The sequence below is a fragment of the Aulonocara sp. 'chitande type north' Nkhata Bay genome, linkage group LG23 (genome assembly GCF_057382095.1).
Source record: "Aulonocara sp. 'chitande type north' Nkhata Bay isolate Kocher_YH1m ecotype deep benthic linkage group LG23, A_spYH_male_GT1.1, whole genome shotgun sequence".
NCBI lineage: Eukaryota > Metazoa > Chordata > Actinopteri > Cichliformes > Cichlidae > Aulonocara > Aulonocara sp. 'chitande type north' Nkhata Bay.
Genome location: NC_141365.1, coordinates 14,842,254 through 14,866,891, shown reverse-complemented (window position 1 = coordinate 14,866,891; position 24,638 = coordinate 14,842,254). Strand labels below are relative to the sequence as shown.

The window sequence follows — 24,638 nt, the reverse complement described above, 5'->3', positions numbered from 1 at the left end:
ATGCCTTGGCATTTGTGCATCAGAGGAACTTACAATATTTTGTCATCACTACATTTCTGTCAACCAAAACCAGGACATAAAGCTGAATAATTGAAAGGATGAGATGCTCTGCATTATTTACAATTAGTGATGATGATACTTATGCAGTGTAGTTCCTTCTGCCGCAGAGAATCTGTTTTTATTTCTGCTTTAACACCCGAATGACAAGTGGAGAATTCCTCCCTGTGATCGCCGACTTTCAGCGTTTCCACTGTATAGAATTAGGAAAACGGTGAAATTTTAATATCCAATCAATATTTATACAGAGCGATTTTTGAGCAGTGGCATAAATGTTATTAACAGACAGTCATTGGAAATTAGCAGAGAGATTCATATGGGCATACTGTACTCCACGCAGGACTCTGAGCTGTCAGGAAAGCCTTTCCTCCTGGTTTGAGCTAGCCTTTGTTTTATGATAAGAGCCAGAGAAGAAAAGGCAGGCTTTGCCATTTTTTCCCGCATAATGTCAGCTGGAAGAGCCCCCATAATTTATAAGGCACCTCACATGAAAAGTTCATGAGGAATCTTGGAAGAGATACAAATGGCAGTGTAGCTCCAGTGCCGTCCAGAGGAGTCAGAGGAACAGATCGGCTAAGGTAATTGGGTCAGAAAAAGTTTGGGTTCATGCTGCGTGCTCTTGTGGAGCTGCTTCTAATTCTTCAGAACGCAACTGAGCATCACAACTTAATGGATTAATAGGCTTCCAGTTTAGACAGCTTTGTGCATTGTCTAAGATACTCTGGTGGAATTCATTTGCATTTTACTGAGGTCGCCCTCAGCAACCTCTTAGGAGTTTGCTTTTAGATGTGCCTCTACATGTCATAACAAATGGGATGTGTGTCAGAGTGAAAACCTTTCTGCTGCCTCAAAAAGACGCTACCCCACCGCACTCCACCTCCACAGTCTGAAAATGCCTTTGGCCAACCAGCTTCCCGAAAACAGATAACTGTTTCCACTTAATGTCTGAAGGTGACTCGTTTAATTTATTTTTAATATTCATTTAGGGTGAATACAGATGGGGGGAAAGCTCCAGTAAACAAGCAGGTACAAAGTGATAATGCATTAAAATGTCAGCACTTTAAATAAAATCTGAAAAATATAAGTTGTTTGCAGTTTTAATTGGAACGCTTTTCTTCTCCTTTTCAAATTTCCTTTAATTAACTCCCCGCGTAGTAGTTTTCACAGTTCGTGCCAGAATGGCTAAGAGCTCCCGTCTCCGATTCAGGAATTGTGCTTTTAATCCAACATTACAGTTTTTAATTTAACTCCATTTATGTCAGCCCCACTGATACTGCTGAAACTACCTGCCTCACATTAAAAACATGAAACGCATTAAAAACTAACGCTGTACTGTGAAGCGGCCACACAAAGTGCACCATCGGTGAAATATGGTTCAACGGATCAGGACTACTGGTTGTGCACATGCAGCAACCTCTGAGGCTGAAAGATGAAGCAAATGTGGAAGTGCCAGAGACTGCTGCTGCACAGTGCTGCTGATTTTCCTTGGCTCTGTCTGAAGTGCACCAAAGTTTTCTTGTGCAGGAAAGCCCCGTCTGAGCGCAGGCATAACTGACGGTAAATGCTTACTTGATTTCCCCCTTCGTAGAGACTGTACAGGGAAGGATTATTTTTTTCTTTATGTAACTCAACTCTTTAAACTGTATCAAGGCTTGAAATTTGCATTATTATTGAGATATGGTGAGTTTGAGTGACGGGTAGGGAGGGCTGTGCATTATGATGAAATATTGGATGACAGCTGAACGAATCTCCTACACACTGTTTCGCTTTACATTTATTCACTTACAAAGTTTTGATCCTGTTGACCTTCATCAAGCCCAAAGACAATATCTATCCATTTACACACACACACACACACACACACACACACACACACACACACACACACGCGTAGGCACACATATCCACCAGAAAGGTTCCAGTTATCCATACAGATAATCCAAACTGGTGAACACGTCGCCATGTGTATGCCATTAATTAGATGTTGATACTGATAAAATAACCGCAAGTGACATCTATACAAGCTCTAAAGCTTTTTTTTTGCAATTTCAATAATAAACATCGCTGAACTTATAAATATAAATGTTATAAATGATTAAATAAAAGCTGATACGGACCAGAAAACTGAGCTTTGCTGCACAGCGTTTTCCGCAGCTGGCGTAAAGGAGCACAGAACAACCGTCAGTGCTCAAAGTAAAGCCCAGAGTCCGACGTTGCTGCAACAGTTTAACAGTGTGTTTGGGCTTGTAAACCTAGTGTTTTATATTTTATGCATTATTGTCTTATTTTTTTATGTTCCTAATTAAACATTCAATTCAGTTTTATATATATAGCACCAAATCACAGCAACAGATGCCGTAAGGCCCTTTTTATAGTAAGGTAAAGACCCTACAATAATACAGAGACAACACCAATAATCAGGCCACCTCCTGTGAGTAAGCAGTGGGTAACAGTGGAAAAGAAAAAACCCCCCTTTTTTTTTTTTTAAAAAGGACGAAACCACCAAGAGAACCAGGCTCAGGGAGGGGCAGTTGGTTGGCGATGAGGGGAATAAGACCCCCAAAATTGCTGATGTTTCTCAGCTTTCCCACACAGTCAAACTCACACAACCCCTAATCACAAACACTTTTGCATGTCAAGGCGGATCAACAACAATCAGGGCAATTAATAACTAAATACATTAAAAGTAAGATGAAAAGTAGAATAATAATAATAATCTTTCTGTGGTTGTTCATTTTTAATCTAAGTGAGCCCTGTCAGCACTAAGTGAGCTGAGGGAAAAAGCAGTACCATCCATTTAAAAATGGTTCTTTAATGTGATCATTATATAAACTATTAATTCACTAAATTAAACTTAATAATGCCCTTTACTGTGGTGCACTTCGTTATAGGTATGTCAGAGTTTGCTCATCAGATTGGTGCCAACTGACTGCTAACTGTCAGCTAAGCCTGTAGACTGGACCTCTCCACAGTGTTTATGGCCTTCTCTGACAAATACTGTGGCTTACCATTAACTAGTCCGAGTCTGTGCTCCAGTCCCGATGTGTGAAATTCTAGTATTAGTGTTTGTATGCTTTCTGACCAAGCTTCCTAGTGCTCATGTCGGTCATCTAAAAAATAAATGAGGCTTCAGTGGGTGACATCTTTATTAAAACAACAGCAGTTTGTTTGCTCTGCAGACGTTAGGTTCTCATCTGTGTTATTACTGGCAAAGCAACAGTTCACTCATTGTACTGTTATACTGCACTTGATGTTACCATGGAAACCACAGGTGTTGCTAAATCAACCAGAACTGAAATCTTAAGGATTATAAGTTTAAATTGAAGCATTGAAAGAATTAAAAGCAAAGCATTTGACAAAAATCTCCTAAATCCATTGTGGTTTCAGCCCTTTTTTCTATGTGAGGACATCCTTCAGGTACAGTGGCTAAGTGTCCACTTTGTTGTGCTGTCTTGGACTCTGTGTATATGTACGTTGGAGCAGTCACAACGAGATCGAAAAGCATAATGCGGCTGGAAGGAGGTCACAGACCACCCAGGGGGAGGAGGGCAGCATACGAGGCAGTCTGGTGACATGGCAACTTGTCTAAAGCCCATGCATCACTATACCACCTACAGTGGATTATAATGTACGACTGCAAGAGGCTGAATTGTACGACACAATACCCACGGATGATCCATCATAGCTGCCTTTTATAAGAAAAATGCTGTATGCATGTCAGTGTGAGGCTGCGGATTTGACTTCTAAGACCCTTTTTCTCATGTAAATAACGTGAAATGCTTTGAATCTTAATCTGTAAATAAATTTGCCAGATTGTAGAAATTCCACAAAAACCGACAGCTCTGCTTTATTTCAACTGTCTATAATTCATTTCTTTTATGAATGAGATCTTAGCAGTTTTTCTGCCATGTCATCATCTTGTTTGCAACTGATTTTCAGTCATTTGTTTCTATTTTGAGCAGGGGGGGGTGGCAGAGGGTTGCTGGTTTTTCAGCTCACCAGAGTTTATTGGTCCTCTTCGCTCTCATTATCTTCACTGCCGCTGACCTCGCCGCGCTGCTTTCTAGTTTCTCAGCTGATACAGCGTGCCAGCATGGGGCTTCTTTAGCCGGCGACAGTAGCCCGCTTTTTGGCAGCGGTTCACGTGAGGTGACCATCCCCTCTACAACCCTGCTCTCCCCTCCCCCGTCCTCCCCCGCCAGGCTCGGCGCTTGCTGTCCTGCCTCGTTGAGACAGCTCCACTGAGGCTTGCAAGATCAGCTGCCGTGCGAGCCCAGCTGAGGCTTCCGGGCACTCACGTTGCTAGATTTCATTTGTGAGTGAGCGTTTGACCTCAGGAATGAGTAGACATCCGCACGCTCATGCACGCAAACGCAGGCACACTTACGAGCGCACGGCCCAGTGCGGATAAACAGCACATCAACACACGCGCGCTGCTTGTACAAATATTGTGCTGCAAACACACTTACCTGTCCCCCTGCCTCTCCCCGCTTTCTCTCTCTCTTTCACCCCATTCGCCAGCCCCGCTCGCTCCCTGGCACCCCTCCACGTCGTTCCTGCCAACCTGCTTCTAAAACATGTAACCTACACCCAGCCCCCACCCCCCACCCCCACACCCTCACCCCTTCTCTGTGCCGCCGTGGGCCCTGACAGGCTGAGCTGTAATGCTTAGTGGCACAGGCTCGCCTATCCTCCATCCTCCACCATCGCCGCAGCAGTTCTGCAGATTGCTATTTGCTGACATTGGGAATGATATTAAAGGCAGGGGTTAGGAAAGAGGCATTCAGAGATTGAAGTGTAGCGATGACAGCGATTTCTCTTGTCATTCCAAGGAAACTGAAGGCCACAGCATTGTCAGGCAGCATGGAGGGCAATCTGAAGCAACAAAGTAGATTAACCTAGAGGGGAAAGAGACGAAACAGTGCACAAATCACGGCCTCTGGCACTCGAGTAGCTAGCAGTCACACTCCTAATGTGTTCGACAGACTTGCTTCCTACTGTCCTGTTGTTTATGTCTCCAAGCGTGAAGAACTTGCACAACTTTGTGCGCTTATTCAGCCTACCCTTTTCCAACTTGTCACAGTAAATTAATGCTGTTTTGTAGGCTTTTTATTAGCTGTAATGCAAGACCATTTCTAATTGTCATGTGATTGTTCGGTGTCTTTTAATTCTATTTATTTTAACCCTTGTTTTTTTTTTTTTTTTACATTTTTTATTAATATCAAAACACAACACACACAGTTTAGTTAGATGCTTTTTCTGTTTTTACCACCATGTCTATCAGATGTTTTAATCCAAGCACAAAACTTTAGTTGAAGTCCCAAAATGGATTTTGCGGTTCTTTTATTAGTTTTGGATACGAGCTGCAGTCGCTGGCTCTGCCTTTGGGGTTTGCAAGGGTTGCGCCAGCAGAATTGTATTCTTTAGTAACATAGTGCGAAAAGTTTGGTCTCCCACCAAAAAAAAAAAAGTTCCTTGCGATCCTTCTTTACATGCACGATCTTTGATTTCTGACGATGTAAGATCAAATTGAGCTGCAAGTGTGCTCCCTCTCTGCCTTTCATGCCGCTTCAATATCACGGCGTGAAAAAACAAAGAAGGCAAAGACTGAGGGAAATCTGAAGCGTTCTGCCACTCAACATTCCCCAATCCCAAACAACAGCGTCTCACTGCCACTACAAATACATTAGAAATCAATTATTTATGGAACAGAGTCAGGGCCTCTTTAATCTTTTCCTTTTATCCAATTAAATTGTCTAACCATTCTAAGCCTCTATAGCTCACAGGGAATGTGCCTCGTTTTTTTTTTTTTTTAAGAAAAAAAGAAAGAAAAGAAGAAAAGATTTTTCTCTTCAGTCCTTCTTTTGACTTTCGATGTAACAGAGAAGAGACACTTCTGAGGGTTGAAGAATGAAAGGAAAGAAAGTGAGTAAAGTGTAAATGAACTCCCCCCTCCCACCCCGTCACCATTGCATTGGTTCTACAGGAAGTATTTGAAGTTTTGATATCAAGACTCTGGTTCCATTCCCCGCGCAAAGGGACGCTGGGGAGCGGTGAGGCCTTTCATGATTCCTTTATGCCCAGCTGAAATAGTTCGAAAGTATTTGGGATCATCTCCACGGGGGTAAATACGATGTTGCTTCAATTTCTGTCCTGTATTATTCAAGAAGTCAATTGAAGTAGTGTCTAAAAATTGAAAATGCTTATTTCCATTGCACACGTGTGAAATTATTGATGTAAAACACAGCACTCGTCTCCTTTATCGTACAGTAAGACTGCTGATAAAAGCAGTTACAGATGCATTGAAAGGCTTTATATTTTTACAGCACCGTGCTCTGACTCTCAGGGTGTAGAAAAGATATCTGGATCTGAAATAGACCGTCAGTTTCTCTTATTTCAGTTTAAAATGTGTATGTGAAGATGTAGCCTGTCTCTCAGTGGTGAAGAATCCCTTCAAAAAGTTCCTGGATCCAGATCTGAATGGAATTACTTCTAATTTGCTCAAATTGGTAGAATTTTATAAATATGTCCACGGCTTTTTAAGTAACAAAACGGTCAAAAAAACCTTAGCATATAACCTCTTTGAAGAAGGTAAAAACTAGATCATCATTTCCATCTGCGATTTTCGTCGTGAGAGAACACGAGGAGCTGGAATCCAAAACACTTATTTCCTAACAATTAAAATCAGAGCTTAGGAGATGAGTCAGTCAATCAGTTGAATGGATCGACCATTATTATAGTAATCATGTCAATAATCCAGCAAGAAATCTCTGGTTTCAGCTGCTCTAGTGTGAACTGCTGCTTCTTTCCTTGTCTAACAGAGAAAAAAGGGAGCCGGCTGATTATGTGTGATAATAAACAGTTGTATACACAGTTGCATTAAAACGCTGCCTTTAGCTTGTTATTAAAATGTGAAATGTATAGGAATAGAAGGCGTAGGGAGTATATCAGGAAGTATAGATTACTATCACCATTTCCTCTATCTGACTTGTGAAACTGCAGTGTATAACACAGAGGTTTTCTCTGTCTTTGTGGTGTTTTTGTGTTATAGTAAATAGCCACACATACACTGTGAATGTGAACTATTCTCTTGAACATTAACAAACATATACACCCATATGCTGCACTGCACTTCTGACATAAAGATCCAACTTTCTCTCACCCCAACCGGTCGCAGCAGATGGCCGCCCCTCCCTGAGCCTGGTTCTGCCGGAGGTTTCTTCCTGTTAAAAGGGAGTTTTTTCTTCCCACTGTTGCCAAAGTGCTTGCTCATAGGGGGTCATATGATTGTTGGGTTTTTCTCTGTATCTATGAAGCGCCTTGAGGCGACTTATGTTGTGATTTGGCGCTATATAAATAAAATTGAATTGAATTGAAAAAAAAAAAAAAAAAAAAAAAAAAAAAAAAAAAGGAATAGAAGGCGTACAGTAGTTTGAAAGAGGCTCAGATCTGCTGCTCTTTGTTCCACGCTGATGTGAAATCATGTGTGGGCTGCGCGCAGCGTGGCACGGCGTGTCTGTGGGCACGCGTACACTATATGATACATGTGTCTGTGTTTGTATGTACTCGTCTACACGTGTGGCATGTCAGACGCAGAGGGATGTTTTGTTTTTTTTCTTCCTGTGTGTGTGTGTTGGTGTGAAACTGTGTACGCTGCACTCCTGAGGGCCTTCGCAATCACAGACTGCCAAAAGGAAAAGGATTTCCGAGAGGTTTCCTTCTCGCTATTTAAAGTGGGAGCCCTGTGGGACATGTTTGGCATTCTCATCCACTCACTGAAGATGGCCTGTGATCTGAAGCCACTAACAGGCTCGGTGTGCTCCGTCTCTGTCTCTCGCTCCCTCTCTCTCCCTTTCTCTTTCCCTCTGGCTCTCTGAAGTGATTACCCTGCTTGTGATTCCACTGACACCCACATGAACCCCCGAGACGTGCCTTCACTAGTTTGTTTAATCTGCCTCCCTGTACAGTAGGTAACACAGCCATAATTGAGGTGTGGATAGAGCTGTGGGAGCAGATGAAACCGGTGGCAGGCTTTATGAAAACCTGTCTGCGCTATAAGTCGCCCTGGATGACAGAAGTCGCTAAATTAATGTACAAAATGCTGCTGTGACAAGAATTTTTAGAAGGGAAATGTCAGTTTCCTCATTCAATGAATCCTGAGTCATCTAATACAAGAAACAAAAATATCTAATGTTCAGTGTTCTAATAATGATTTCAAAATGTTGCTGGAAAAGGGGAAAAAAAGTTGTGGATCCGCTCATTCTTTAAGCAACTTTCCCCCATTTGCAGTGATAAGATAATGAGTTATGTGACATTAGAATACCATTTGCAAGCCTCGCAGTCAAGCAGATATTTGATCTCAGCAACATATGACTTCCAAAAGTTGTGCTGATACCTGAGACAGAATCCGCTTTACACTCCGTTTGAATTTTTGATATGAAAACAGCAAGTGGAACTGTGAAAATGCGAGCATCAGATACTCTATCTCCCCCCGGTTAGTGTCTCGCCTCTGTGTGTAACACGCTCGAACCGCTCTGTTCAGAACATACAGAGTGTCAATCATCGCCCAAATCAGCCTTTAGATGAAGCAAAAAATGAAAAGGGAAGGAAAATGATCCACAGAACTGAACTTGAATTAATTAAATATACTGTATCAAGCTTGCTCTGTGAGATTGCATCTGTCCTCAGATGTGTAAAAAATAAAACATTCTCAGATATCTTTTTTTAAACCCTATTATTGTAAGATACCAGTAATTAAATTGACAGTGTTATTAATTGGGTTGAAGATAACTTGCATTGAGTCGAGGACATCTTAAACTCAATTAAAGATATCTCCAACTCAATTAAAGATATCCAAATGCCATGTCCCGCAATATGCAATCAGCCTCTTTCTGGAGCAATAATATCAGTTCACTTGTGCCCCTTTTACAAAGACTTCGTTGTACTTCTAAAGTTTTCTTTTATCATTTAATGCTCAACTTTTTAAACAGATGTCACTCTTTGGTGATGTGTATGCTTTCTTTAATGTGGCATAATTATATTATTTAATCCTTCCTTATCCAGTGTTTGAAATAGAAATGAAGATTAGACGCCCCTGATGTCAGGAAATGAAGCCTTTAAAGGGACAGCTTCCAGCTTCGTGGCACGAGGGAGCGCGAGGTGACGCGTGGACAAAAGCTCGGTCTACGGATCCTCGATTTAGATGTCAAAACACTTTTAAGTTCAACGCTCAGTTGTAGTTTCTCAAGTTCTTGTTTTCCTTTTTTGGCTCTTTGCCGGCTGCTCTCGTTAGTAGAATTTACTTAACGCTCATATCAAATTACTATAAATTCAGTGGCTCAACTTTCCTCTTTGTTTACTGCACAGTGTTGCTGATAAATGTTGGAAAGCAGGTAAACGTTGTCACCTTTTGGTTCACTGACCAATTCGTTTTCTTAATTCTTCATGGATCCTTAGACTTATGTTGAGACTCCCATTGCCAGAGTCCTCAAAACTAACCATAAGGTGGGAATGAGGTGCGGCAGAAAAAAATGCCTTGGGTGGCATGCTTTCACACTGGTTAGCATTGTCGCCTTACAGCAGCAAGGTTCTGGGTTTTCTCAGCTTTCCAAAGGCATGCACGTTGAGCCAACTGTGATTCTAAAATGTCTGTAGGTGTTGATGCAACTGAGAATGATTGTTTGTGTCTCAGTGTTAGTCCTGGGATGTTCTCTTATTCATGCTCAGTGTCACCTGGGATGGGATCCAGCTCCCCCGCGATGTGAGGTGGGTATATACAAATCTTTATTTAAGCAGGGAGCCTCATTCAGATTAAAATCTCTTTTACAAGAGAGATCTAAGCAGAGCCTTCAGCAGAGGCTTTAGTCGCCTTTCTTTCAGCTGGCTTCAGGGGTCACTGCAGCCAATCATCACAGTTTCTTTTCTGTATGTCTGATTTTACACCAAATCCCCGTCCTGATCAGAACCATAACCATTTATCCGGGCTTAGGTCCGGCACTGGGATTGGCTTGTGAACCCAACCGCTCACCCACCCCTTCGTGGCTGGGCTAATCAAAGAATCATAAAAGACACTGGTTTAACAACCTCTAGGATTTCTAAAGGGAGTGAAGGCTTCATGGCTGTTTAGAGTTCATTCCGTCTGAATGTCGTGTGATACCTGAAATCAAATCTGCCAAGGTTTCTCTACACATGGGGAATAGTTAAGGTTAAACTTTTATTGGTTCTTGAATTGCAGTTGCAGAATTAATTGGAAAAGAAAAATGGATGAATGGATGTCAGAGTTTAAAGCGCTGTCCCATGTTTCTCATCAAAGTGCACACCGAGAGTTTTAGCTGTGTTCTTTCTTTAATTATTTTCATGCACAGATTCCCACTCAAAGAACAAGAGCCATTGTTTGTACTGCTGGCATCGTGATGCTTCTCTGCAGCTCTACATTGTCCTCTCTTTGTATCTGTTACCTTATATATACATGATCCTTATTTTCACATCTTTCTAAGAAACCTGTTAAGAGTGTTGCTTTCGGCGTGGCTGCATTTTAGGCTGAAAGTAAGAGATTTGCTGCACTGTAGGATGCCGCTCACAAGGTCAAGCACCAATTGCAGTGAATGGAAGCAGTCACAGGTTTCAGCTCTCCATTACAACCACATTTATGTTGTTTGCGCGTTATTCTTAGCCTTACTGATCACTGATGTTATTTACTTTAAGAAGTGAAAAATCTGTGGTTTTAGAGGGAATCTTTTCTCAGCTTCTCCTCCTCTTCCTCTCCCCAGGGCGCTGCGCCAGCTGTGGAGAGAACGTAGTGGGTGAAGGCACCGGCTGCACTGCCATGGACCAGGTCTTCCATGTCGACTGCTTCGTCTGCATGACTTGCAGCACCAAGCTGCGTGGAAAGCCCTTCTATGCTGTGGAGAAGAAGGCGTACTGTGAGCCTTGCTATATTGTAAGCAGCTTCCTTTCTTTTAAATCCACCTGCCTCAACACTTCACTTAGCCTCACTACATGCGTCCGCGTTTTAAAAGTGCACATTATATCATCGGGTATCGCTGTGCCTGGAATGTTTCATAGGTTTCACTTCAGGCAACCACATTTCATTTCATCAAAGCCCAGAGGGCTGCCACCTCTCACCACACACACATTTTCATTTCCTCTTCTTTATTGGCTTCGTTTTGTTTTTGGTCATTCAGTGAAACTCTCTTGTGTCTCTTTTCCTGAATGAACTTTCGTCCTGTTACACAACTAATGTCAGCTGGTTAGCAAACAAGTTTGTTCTTTGAGCTTGTTTTGACATTCTCAAACATCTTTGACTAATACATTTTATTAGTAGGCAGCTGGCCTGCAGCTGCGTGTAACTGCTGACCTACTTGCCCTCCAGCTTTAAGACTGTTTTTTTCTTACTATTGTTGTCTCTGTATCGTGTCAGTATAGGAATATGCAATCAAAGAAGCACCACCCACCTGCTTTTAATAAGTGGCAGCCAATCAGAAGAAAGCTTGCTTAAACATAGTAGGAAATGGGAGGTGTGCACTTTGGAGGCCCAGCATAAGGTAGCTTTGATTTGTGAATCATGCAGAGCTCTAATAGAGTCCGAGAGTGAAAATAAGGAGCAGGAAACGAGCAGAATGGACGCAGATTTGTGAACACGGAGGGTTTTTTTGTTTTGTTTTTTCTCTCGCTCCTGTCGACTTTCCTCTGGCAGCTGTTTAGCGTAAAACAGGGGTCCTCAATCCCAGTCCACGAGGGCCGGTGTCCCAGCAGGTTTTAGATGTGTCCTTGATCCATCACAGCTGATTTAAATGGATAAATTACCTTCTCAACATGTCTTGAAGTTCTCCAGAGGCCTGGTAATGAACTAATCATGTGATTCAGGTGTGTTGACCCAGGGTGAGATCTAAAACCTGCAGGGACACCGGCCCTCGCGGACTGGGATTGGGGACCCCTGGCGTAAAGCTTTAAAATGCTACACTATAGTTTCAGCCCTGCATCATAAGACAGGGAGAACAACTTGGTGAACATATGATACGGGAATAAAAGTTTTCCCGTCCTCAAATATGCAAGAGTCCACTCGGGTCCAAATGACATACATTTCCTTATCGGATAATGCGTGCGAGGGCCTGTGTGGACGCCCACAGAGGCGCTACAATATAATGCAGCAGGAGTTCTTGCCTGTATGTGTTTATTGGATTATAATCCCTACCTTAGCTAGATTATCGCACAAGTTCAGTATGGTTTTTAAAGCTTGTTCTACTGTCCCCAGGTGGCCAAGTAAACAATTTCAGGACATTTGAAATATAGGTTTTAAATCATACGTATTGCACATGATAGCAGTGACGATAAAGTACAGCAAAACTCTCCTGTTGTTGTTGTCGTCTAGGTTTGGGCACAGAGGCTTGCACAGGGGGGTCTCAGTGGATCACATCTGTTCAGGAGCCTCCTAAAAATTCCATTGTCTTGTTCTGCTATTACTATAGGGGAGCGTGCTTGGTCTGCATTGTTTAGTCAGGTGCTACATGTCAAAGTGACATGCATGTGAATTCCAGGACACAAAGTTTCCCAGCAGAGCATTGTATTGTAACAAGAAGACCCAGGTTTCACTTTTAACTCTCGGTGGTTTTAATGCTGTGGCTGATTGGTGTGAATATGGCACAGCTTGATCCTTTGTAATAGACATGAGCAGGTGGTGCAAAACTTGTTGTGGCTTCTCATCTCTAGCTGATCTTCACCCAACACTGCCTGATAGAGCCACCTGCCATTTTTTTCTCCTGAAATAATCAGGTCAGATATGCATTCATGGCCTTTTTTAATCTATCTAATTTTTAATAGTTTGAAGAATGATGTTTGCCTTCACACATCACTCTTAAATGATGCATAACTGTCTACAGTGACGGCTGATGAACAGCCAGATATGGTTAAGTCAAGAAACATGGCGTTAATTCTCTTTGTGGATGAGATAAGACTTCTGCTAAACGATTAGTAATCACTTTTCTTATCAAAGGAAGAAATGATTGGGGATAAATGAGCCAGAAATTTGTGTGAGTTATTCTTAATTTGGAATGTTTTTATTCCATTTTATAAAACTGTGACTGGTTTTCTTGTCAGTATGTTGCACAACACGCATGAAAGTGTTTCCTTGCACAATATTATCAGGAAAGACGTGTCATCTGGCAAAACCATGAGGAATTTATTAAGCAGAAGTGTTTCCCTCATTCAGTTTCAGTAGAAAATGGTCATCGGTCCCACAGCGGGAAGGGACATGTTTCTTACTGTCAGCGATATTAGGTGTCAGTCGGCGGGTCATTCCTGGAAGCTGAGATGGGAAATAACTGCGCTGCAGCGAGGAAATACAAACTAAATTTAACTGTAATACTTTGAACTTTCTTTTGCTTTCTTTTAAAAATAAGTGAGTCATATGAGGAGTACAGTTACTGTTATATTTCAAAATGAAAATTGAATACGATGTTATTAATACACATATGATAACACAGTAAATATTCCAGCAGTAGTACATTTATATTTACAGTCTCTCGTCTCTTTCGGTCGCTGCAGCCTGAGCTTGTCTGCATAATTAAAAGCTGGCTGAAATATGGTGACTACAGCTGAGATTGTTCTTTGGCTTCAGCGACTGCTTCAGGCTGAGTCACCTCTCGCCCTGTTGTTAAGTGAAGCACTAGACACGGGCAGACTGGTCGTGGTCCCAATCTTCATTTAATAACAGATTGTTTTGTCTACTCTTGCACCGGCTTCTCCGTTTCTTCCTGGTCTTTGAGCTCCCGCTGTTTCCCCTTTTAAACTGGACAACTGTGCCCTGTGCTTTGACTACAGGTGCTTTTACACAGGCCGAAGAAAGAAATGAATCCGGCGAAGAGTGAGTGACACCCATCCAGTTGTACAGATGTGTTTGCACATATATGTCGTTGTTCATAGAGCTCCTGATTCAAATGCGTTCAGGCAGTCCCTTTTCTTCTTGGAAAAAATAGCCCAGTGTCCAAACTGTAAGACATGCATTAAAGATGATTAAGATTTAGTTACTTCATGATAAGGATATTTTTTGTTAAGGTGGGTTAGAGGCGCTTTAAGGGACATTGAGGACAGAAGAGGTCTAAACAAAGTCTGGGAATGGTGATTATTGTTTGTTAGGGATATTAATTAGGTAATGCTGATTCTCCTGACAGCACATAGTGCCACATTTATTCAGTTTTCTTTTCATTCACTTGCAGGAAATGGCTCGATGTGCATTTTACCAGTAAAGTCTTGAAGCCGAGCTACATGATGTTTAAACCAGTGGCAGGCCATCTCTTAAATCATCTCTTTTCAGAGGCACTCAGTGTGATTGTAGTTGTCTTGTCTGGAAGTTCTCCAACTCTGATACATACGCTAAAGAGGAATGAGATAATTTAAGAACTTTATTTATGCATTTCATCAGCATAAATGTTCTTCTGGCACAAGATCAAAAGGATGGGGGAAATCTGAATTTCTTAATGAAAGTAATTTCTTCTTCTTTTATTCCCATCCTCAGGGTCATACGCCTCTGTGCGATTAGAGAATGAACGTGAGAGTTGAGTCTCTGAAGAGAAATGCAAAATCCCAGAGAGGAAAGAGGAAAACTTCAAGTTAGCCTCCAAGTCAGTCAGTCTAGGAATGTCTTAAGAGCAACCCAACATTAATGACACACTGAATTTATTTTTTCTTCACACTTTCACCTGTCACATGATATTAGCAGCAGTTCTTCTCTATGCTGAAGGAGCACGTAAGCAGAGTATGGTTTCATTTAGTGGATTGTTGTAATGGCCTAAATGCCTGATTCTCCTAAGAAGTTACCTTTTAGGAAGTCTACTGACTTACCTACTCGCCAACAGTCAGATGGGAGGACTGAAACTACTCTCGTGTTTCTTCTCTAAAGGTTAAGGTGCACCCTGCTGGCATCATGGTCATTTTTGACTTTTGATTTCTTTGTTGTTTTGTTTTGACAGGGTGAAATAATTGCAGAGCATACACCTTTAAAGCCTTTAAAACAAGGATCAGGTGCTCAAGACTTTTCTATTTTTGTTCCCATTCAAAAATAATGTAGATATAGGTTAAAATGTATAACTGCACCTCCACTGATATTTGTTAAAATGTCTCTTGGCAAACTGCACCTCAACCAGATGCTTTTGGTAGCCATCAGCAAATATAACTCTGTGTGAATATTTGGTTGCTCTTCTTGGTTTCCTGGCACAGACTCTGTTTTAAAGCATAGTTTACACATTTTCAACAGGCTTGAGGTTGGGGGGGGTTTTGGAAGCGCTTTTTCAGAAGCTTAGGATTAGCCTTTAAAATATTTTTTTAAACCCAAAACTTAACAGTGATCTGTCTCTATACCCCACACCCTCACTTAAAATACATAAATACATGATCAAAATAAAAACAGCAGACCTAGAGATTTCTTTTCTGTCTTGGAAGTGCAAGTAGTCCAGCACCAGAAGCACCAAAGGTAATTAAAAAAACGACACTTACAGTTGCTTAAAATGTGCATTCTTCCCCGAGTTCCCTTTAACTGTTTCACTTTTTGACTATACAGTCAATGCATGATAATAAAAACACTGTAAGTCATTTAAAAACTGAAAACAATTTATTGTTATTTCTTGAATTATTTCCATATGCTGTGTGCTCTTTGTGCGAAATAGGTTTTTCCATCAGCCCGTGGCAGTGTATTATATTTGATGTAGAATATCTTACAGGTATAAAAGGTGCCTGAGGAAACTTGCTGTGTGTAGAATCTGTATAATAATATGCAAAACTCTATTAATCCCTTTGCCAGGAATTGGAGGAATACATTTCGCACGCTGATTGCCATCCAACAAAGTTTTCTGCCATGTATCAGAGCAGGCGATCAGCAGCGCTCTTATCTGAGCTGGGACTTTACATATTCTGTGTAACAATACTGGCATTTGAACGGCTGAGATCCATCTCTTCCGCAGGGTGATTTGCCTCGTTCAAACTGTTTGCCTAGTTATTAGTCATTCCTTTTAGTAATGTACAGGAACTCACACAGATGTGTTATCAGCTCCTGTCTACTTCCTGATTTTACAACCTGCTATCTTTTTCTCGAGCCAACCTCAGTCACACCACCGGCCCGTAAACTGGAGGGCAGAAATCAGCCTTTGTCCATGGCACTTCCCTTGGCTTGCCTCCACAGAGGTCTTATCATCGCCTATTTGAATGCACGGTGATGCTGATAAACTCTGCAGCCGCACAATTAATGTGTCATTTTGCATGGAGTGATCTGTAATCGTGTCACTGTGAAAACACTGGCATTGCCATTGTTTTGGGATTTTTTTCCCCTTGTCTGACGTGTCTCAGCTTGAGGTGTCCTCCCGATCACCCCATTCAGTATTTGCACACACGCATAACAGGAGGAAAGTAAGGATGTGTGCACACACGACTTGGCAAGACGTCCGTCATTGTTACTGAGAGATGCAGAAGTTTTGAACTTTAGTGCCGTTTTCCAAGAAAGCTATCTTGTGAAATTTTTTCCAGATGATTCAAACTGTTGCTGACTTTGTTTTCTGCAAAACTGGAACTAATTAATCACTAGAAACCAACAATGCCGGCTAACAGTGTTTCTGCAATATTTCTGAGTGATTCCAAATAAATGTTGTGGTGATGTTTGTGAGTAATGTTTACTGCGGTCTGTCTGTCTCGCTGATTGTTAAAGATGGCCACCATGCCATCAAAGCCTCAAACGTAGCTTTATTGTTCTGTTTTGGTTGTAAGAGCATTATAGGATGCAAGGGTGGAGTGCTAAGCTATCAGCCAACAGGTGCACGTCACAGACATGAGGATTACCATTAGAATAAAATACCAGAATTTTATTCACCAAAGCTTTGTAGACAGACTGTGAGCAGAATTAATCAGACCGCCGATTGATATGCAATATATATTATTTAAAAGGTGCACAAAAGGAGGTGAAGCATAATAGAACGCTAGCAGCTACAGCCATCTGTGTGGGTCCCTGTCAAATGCACGTTTATAAAAAAGATTCACCACCCATACAGATTTTATGAAAGAGAAACCAAAACAGGGCTTTTTATATAAAGCAGACTGTAAATCTGTTTATTTCTGTTGTAAAGTTGGACATATTAAGATTGGGAGTCTGTGGGGAATAACTCATTGCTGGAGCCTCGAGTGGACATTGAAGGAACTGCAGTTTTTTGTAGCTTGACGCTAGTATGTGGCATTTGTTCTTATTATTAGATAATTCCCTTTCTTGCATGTCTTCTGTCCTGTCTTGCTCCGCTCATCCTTCATGTTTCTTCCAGTGAAAACTGAGGTTTTTTGTCCCACTGTTGCCAGGTACTTGTTCATCTGGTTTTAGGTGTTATTGCTATCCAGATAAAACTGAATAAATTTAGTTGCATTGCCACGTGAAGTCTGATTTCATGCTTTTAAAGTAAAAATGATTAACAGCATTATATATTTACTCCAATTGCTCATTATTAGTTGACTTTATTAAATCAAGGCTGGTGGATTGATTCTACTCTCTGACCAGTCAGGCTTCCTGTGTCCCTTTGTCCGTATGTGTCTATGGTAAGCTAATCCGATATAGCTATGGCTATTCATCTGGACAAAAATGCAATCTTGACCTGCCAAAAACAGCAAAATATGTATTTCCTTATTATATAACCCTGCATTTCTGACGCCATTCACACTAAGTTTATACAGTGACCCCAAAACCAGAAGACCTGCTTTGTGATCTCAAGCACAAATTTCCAGATAAATCTTAATCTCGTTAATCGATGCAGTTAAATGCACATTAAAGTGAACAAGCTCTGAGGCTTGTTCTGAAGGATGCAGTCTCAGGTGCTGCAGAGCAATAACATGTAATACGTTTAGGAAGAGAGCTTCGCTGTAGATGAGAAGTGCAGGCATTTAAGAGGCCGAGAGTTTATTCAAGGTGTCAACTCTTTTGTGGAAACACCAGCTACGGCTCACGCGTTATTCTAATTACACCAGTGTATGTAGAGAGTGCAGTGCTCCTTTGTTTCTGTTTGCTGCATTCTCTCAGGGACTGCTGTCCTTGGGGCATGTTTTGTTTTTTTTGTTTTTAATTGTTGGTTGCTGTGTCTGCCATTCCAGTGCTGGATTTGAACAAATAAAACCCTGCGTCCAATAGTCAAGAATATTCATAAGCATTATTATGTTCTCTTCTCTCATTAAATTGCTGCTAATGCCTGCTAATGTAAGCTGCAGCAGGCACCATGGTTTTGGGATGATTGGACAAAAAATTCTTGATAACCTTTTGACGTCTTGTGGTCTGAGAGAGAACTAGGCTCGAGTTTCATGCTTTATAAAGTCACAGGTCTTTCTGGCCAAATTAGGAGTTGACAGGAGGAGACTGCCTTTAACTGTCCACCTGCACATCCGCAAGTGAGTATACTGTAATGCCAGTCTTCAAACGTGTACATACGAGTGAGTCTTTGGAACGGAGAGGGGAGCGCCTTTAAAATGAGACACAAGCAAATTTCACCATCAGGAATAAAACAATTGGTTTGTTAGGCTGACTGTAAGCAGACACACCCGCTGCTCTATGGAATCAATCTGGTAAATGATCTGCTAATAAATTGTTAAACAGCAGTTAACTGCAGAGCTCATCAAACCAACCATCTTTAAAGACTTACAGAATTATAAAGAGTCAGTGCATTTTGCTCATTTCCATCTTTTTATTCTCGGACTTTACTGAATAACTTTCTGTCATTTACGGATCAAAATAATCTTTATTTCCCTGACTGTGGGCCTTGACACAACGCCTCAGTTCATCTGTCTCCTACAGGCAGTTTCAGCTCCATTACGCCTTCCTTTAGCTCTGTTTTCTTGCGCTTGGCTGCCACTTGTAAATTGAAGGTTTGAACAGCAGGTGGGTACTTGAGATGATCATATTAGCAATAGCTCCTCTCACTGATATCAATTAGAGTCAAGAGTAGAGGAAATACTCTCAAATGGAGTACTTAGAGTAGTCTGAAGCCTGAACCTTTAGGCTGTATGTATCTGCAGTATTTGCAACGTTAACCATGTTTAATGTGCAACAGCGTATCCATATTGTATAGGACAGAAAATAAGGGTTGGCATTTTCACAGCCTCGCATAAAGAAAGTAGATTCATTATATCTTCTAGGTGGTTAAACCCCAAACTGTTCTCAATCAGTGGGATTATAGCAGTGAGGCCTGGTGTAATCTTAGAAATGAACAGCAATTTTCTTTCTCCTTTCACTTTAGGAAGTCTGACTGTAACCATGAGAGCATATTAGATAACGGAGCTGAGAGCAACAGGGACTCTTGACATGTCTGATAGCTCAGCTGGTGTTTGAAGAAGTTCAGCAGTGGGATTCAGTGTCACCAAGGTTAATTGCTTACACAGGTTACCATGCCTACTGTTCTTAAGTGTGCTCATATCCGCCGTGTTGCTACAGCGCTCGCTTACTTTGCTGCAGCATTACCACAGCCAAGTTTTGGGCCAGTTAATTTACTTTAAAAAGGCTTTTTAGCTGCCCTTCACTTCAGTCTCTCTGACGGTAAACAGAGCCATTCAATCTGCTTAAATGACGCCAGTGAATGGAAGAGTGTTGCAGACAGGTTCCTGTTCGAGGCAGAATCGCAGCCCCACATTCCTGTTCATACTGCCACTCCCAGCGAATGTAGATCATCCAAAGAGCAGCCGGTTTAAGTGTGCTGTAATAAGACTGATGCAAGTACCACAAGGTCACATCAGGAGCAGAGCTTCGTATTGAAAGAGCAGTAATAAAGAGATAGGGATTTGCCTACATAAAAACCTTAATCTATTTCTTCCGCTTTTGACAGAAATTCAGAGACCATCAAGGTCACGGACGCCAACTTGCTTGAATGTAATTATGCTCATTATCTGGTGTTGTACTATGGCTCCGTTATTTAAAATGAATGGGCTTTGGTCTCTTTGGCTACACACTGTGAAAGATTTTCCATTCTGCCATTGTAAAGGAAGAACTTCACACGGCGCCCCTGACCTGCCAGTCACCAGGAAACGTTCGTGATTGACTGATGAGCTTTTACCCTCGGCGGCTGTTTGTCTGTCTTGGAAAGTAGTGATGTCACCCGTACTGGTCGCCGTCATTCATGCTGCCTTTATAAAAGTTTAACTGATGGACTGCTTCTTTTTTTTTTTTTTTTATGTCTGTTTAATTTTTAAATATGCACTTGGAAGAAAACTTGGTTTGCTGATTCATTGTGAAGGTGGAGTTTTGTCTTTAGTCCCATCATGTTAAGCAGGCAATGTGGTATTTTTCAGCACCAGTAGTGTGCAATTAATATTGCACATTCAATGAATATTTAATTTTGAAAAATTATATTCGATTGTGGGAAACAAGAGGGGCAAAAATCAGCGACTGACAGTCTGCTTTAGTGCAAGGCCGGAGAAGGAATCACAGCTAGAAGATGATCCTGGTATCAAAGGTATAAAGGGGACCATTCGTGTGCTATCACTTGTTTTCAACAGCCATCTATCCCACATCCTGATACGAGCCTTGAAAGTTTCCTCCAGTAAATTATCAGAAAACTGGTCAAACATCCCGGGTTCCTGTTTCTGTGCATTTCTTAACAGAGCTTAAATGAAGATAATTTTATTATAAAGTTAAGAGAGATCAGAGATGCTGGAAAAAAAATATTGACCGAAAGCAGGAACAAGACTTTGTGTGATTTCATTAAATATTCTATAATTATAGCAACAAAGAACATCAGCTGATTCTGAGGTTGTCCGGTGGGCAGAACTCGCTGATTTTTCTTTTCTTTCTTTTCTTCTCATGGAATCACCCAGGAATGATTTATAATTGTGAATAGCAGGTGCTAATAAACAGACTGTGAGTGTGGCGGGACTAGAGATGAACTCGTGGCGACAAAAAAATCTGCTGAATTTTTCAGAAGAAGAACGAGCTCGAATACGCACGCTATAATCAAACAATCCAGGCAGTGGAGGGAAGTTGCTGAGGATGTCGGAGAACCCAGAGGCGACAGGCACGTTGCCAGCTGTATTGGGGCTTCTGGATGTCCTCTACAGCACATCATAGCAGACTCTCCCAGCTAACAAAGGGATATCCCCATGAAGTCCCCTAAGGCTGCTGCTGTCATTGAGAAAGGCGATGTAGGAAAACAATACATCCAATCACAGAAGATCATCTCTCCTCTCATATGTGATATAAACAGAACAACACAGGAGTTTGCAGCAGAGCCTCCGTGACAGTAATATGGCTCTAATTAGAAATGACTGCACACCACCCGCACACCACCCACACACCTGTCACTTCTCCGTGATGGATATCCAGGTAGTCAGATCCAGAGGCTTTCAGCCATCGTGGTGAGTTCAGGGCCCCTCGTCGCTGCGCGCCGTTGTGGCGCGCTGAAGCTCACCGCAGGAGAGGTCGGCAGGTGTGCTCCCACCCTGCTTCGACTTTTCATGTGAAGCTGGCGAACACACGGAGGCTTTCTGCTGACTTTGTCATCAAATATTCATGGCTGTCTGCATTAGCTTGCAGAGTTCTAATTGAGTTCTGTATATTCAGACGTGATTAACTCGGTCTAATTCCTCAAAGGAGCGAGCCAATTAGATAGCACTTGCATGAATAGGATTTCACATCTTGGTGCGTCTCCAGACTTGCCAAGACAATTATGCGCGTGTGTGTAATTGTGCCGTACAGTGGGTGTGAGCCAGCTAAATTCAAGCAGGTCATTATTTCTTATTACTGACCCGCACTACAGGAAATGCAGCCGTTCTATCCATTACAAGCAGGAAAATGAAAAGCGCACGCGTTGTTATTAGAATGCACTGTTTAGACAAGAGAGCAAATCCATGTATCGGCACCCACTAAACCTTCCTCGTGCTTTTCGTCCAAGCACCCCCACCATGCTCTGCTCCCACCCCCCCCCCCCCACCCCCAAGAGGCAAGCAGGAGAGAAAAATATCCGTGACCCAGTGCTGACCCACCACAATGTCACTCTAACTCATGCTATGAGAGAACTACTGCCGGGGTCTTTGTCAGTTTCTCTCTGTAACCAGAGCAGGAGACATTGCCCAAAGTCCAGAGGGGTCGCATTCTGCTGCGGAGCTGAATTTAAGGCGGAGAGGCAGACGGGCAGGCCGGCCACTTTGCCTGAGCCGGAGAGAGGGCCCCCACTGCCACCTTTTATTCTTTGAAGAAAGGCCTGAGCGAGGCATGAGCTGAGTGGTCGACCCTGTCCCTTCATGTTGGCTGTAGCTTGATGTTATCACGCAGCTAAAATAAGAAATCTGTGTGAACAAGTAAAGCCACGCAGCTGTGTGTACTAGCATGTATGAAAATTTAAATCCCATTGGACATGTGCTGTTTCATTAGTTTGCCTTGTTTTGAAGTGAAACCTGCACGGGCTGCTGGTGAGAAGGATCAAGGGGGGGCCGCTGCCGAGACCATCCAGCCGACCGGGTGTTTAAAAAGAAACAAAACAGGAAAGGAAGCTCTGGCGGGATGCCATCCCATTCCTGCACGTGCTGGTCATTTATAACCCGGTGTGAATTTATTACCCTGACAGACAGGCTGAGCAGAGCTGAGCACAGGAGACTCTGAGGAAACGAGGCCTTTCCAGGTCAGAGACACCGAAACCTCGGCCCGCTCGTCCTGACTGACTGGCGTGCACACAGATGAGTGTCACAAACGCTCCGTCTGTGAATTATGCAGCTGATACTTTCAAGGTCACTGATCCTCTGAGTTAGCAAACCATCGCTTTCCACTGTATGACATGCTCACTCACACCCACACACAAACAAACAAAAAAACATGCACACCTCAGTCATCTGCATCCAGGCAGCGGAGAAGATACGAGTGGGTGATTTACATAACGCGCTTAGAAATGACAGGATTCTGTAAAGGAGTCAAGTGTCGTTAATATATCTTCATACGCTCACAACTGAGGACCTAATGTTTAGAAACTACACAGATCGACGGAGTCAGGATGCCAGTCCTGCTCACTGGAAAGCAATGACGGCTTCAAAAGGGAATTTAGGTTGAATGTCGAGGGCTGAGGGTGAGATTGTGTCAGGGGTCTCGGGTGAGAGGAGGCAGGGGTGCTGATCAATTGTTAACCTTCTCAGGATGAGGCACAGAGATGATCACAGTCACTGAACTCAAACAGCTGAAGGGAAACTTAATTTTAAACACAGACCTTTCCATCTCCGTGGCCTGAGCAGACCGCGTGTTAGGAGAGGGTGATGCTCCCACAGTCCCTCTGCAAAAACGTGGATTTAAATGAGCTCCCAGGCTCCCTCAACAACAACAGATTTCTGGCCTTTCTCCAAGCCGACCCCTCCGTGATTTGTTTTAAGAATATAAAAACACCTCGTATAAAACTCCACTCCCTTTGCTTTATGAAGTCACCCAGCGTAGCTCTGAAAACCTCGCCGTTACTGCTCATTTAACGCTCTTGCTTCCTTTTTTGTGATGAACAGAACCTTAGCAGGATCAGTGTCTGCGAACGCTAACACGGGGACGGGTTTGCCAAATCTCCAGTTTAAATATTCATTAAGAGAAGCTGATGCCAAGTCAGCTGTGAGGTAACTGCTTCTTCCTCGAGAAACTACTTCAAATAACAGCGTGCATACACAGATACCCACTACTGAGAGCTTATACAGCGTTGACCTTGGCAGTTGTAGTATGTGGAGTTGTAAGCAACCGCTGCGCTTAAGAGGAACTATTTGTTAATAAATGGATGTAAGGCGTCATCTCTTTTTCTCAGTCAGTTGTTTGATCTTGGAAAGAACATTGTGGATTTCTGATTTTCTCAGAGCAAAGCTCACAAACCAAAAGGTGTTGAATTAGTCATGATAAAATTTCTTTTACGTTTCAGGGTTTTTTTGCCTAAAAATGACAAAAGTAGGGAATGGATTTCACAAATACTTCCCCTCTTTTCCCTTGTTTTGAACCGCCTAATAAAACTCTGGACTCTAATAACACATTTTAACTGGCTTAAAATTTAGATTTTACTCTCCTCATCGCACACATACCAGAGATGTCGTGGGATCTTCAGCTGCTATCTAGAGCTGCTTGGGGTTTGGTGTCTTTGCAGAGGACACTTGAGCATGTGGAGGAATCAGAAATCAAACTACCAGCATTGCAATTAGTGGACATCCTGCTCTACCATCTGAGCCTCGGATGCCTTTGCTGTCAGTGGAGGGAAGCTGAGTGCACTGGCTTCCTGAACCAATGAGGATTGCAGGTCACTGCACTCTGCCAAGAAGCTAATAAGCTGCTGGCTCTAGCTTCATGTGTAGAGGACCCTGGGAAAACCGCAGGGCTGTGAGGTGATTCTGACTGAGACACACTTTGGATAATATCATAAAAAATATGCAGCTGTATAACTCTGTTTTTTTTCTATATACCAAATCCCCCAATATCAGAATCAAATCGATTTACCTCTTTCTTTTAAATTTCATTTTCTTAATTTATCAGTTTGTCTATTTGTGTCTACTGTCCTTTAAAAAAATGGTTGAAGAAGATGAATCAGCAGGTCGTCAGCTTGCCCCAAACACGGACCCGGGTTCCCGGTCGCGAGATC

The 24,638-nt window shown here is 42.3% G+C and overlaps 1 protein-coding gene and 1 long non-coding RNA gene across 5 annotated transcripts in view; one reads left to right on the top strand and one right to left on the bottom strand.

The window, feature by feature from the left end:
- Positions 1-24,638, bottom strand: part of LOC147301423 (uncharacterized) — a 74,185-nt gene that overhangs the window by 26,788 nt on the left and 22,759 nt on the right. The window lies entirely within an intron of this gene.
- Positions 1-24,638, top strand: part of lpp (LIM domain containing preferred translocation partner in lipoma) — a 189,849-nt gene that overhangs the window by 148,779 nt on the left and 16,432 nt on the right. For all 3 annotated transcript variants that reach the window (XM_086283730.1, XM_086283728.1, XM_086283729.1), the window contains exon 9: positions 10,827-10,996. In XM_086283730.1, coding sequence (XP_086139856.1) covers positions 10,827-10,996 — 170 coding nt within the window. The remainder of the gene's footprint in view (positions 1-10,826; positions 10,997-24,638) is intronic.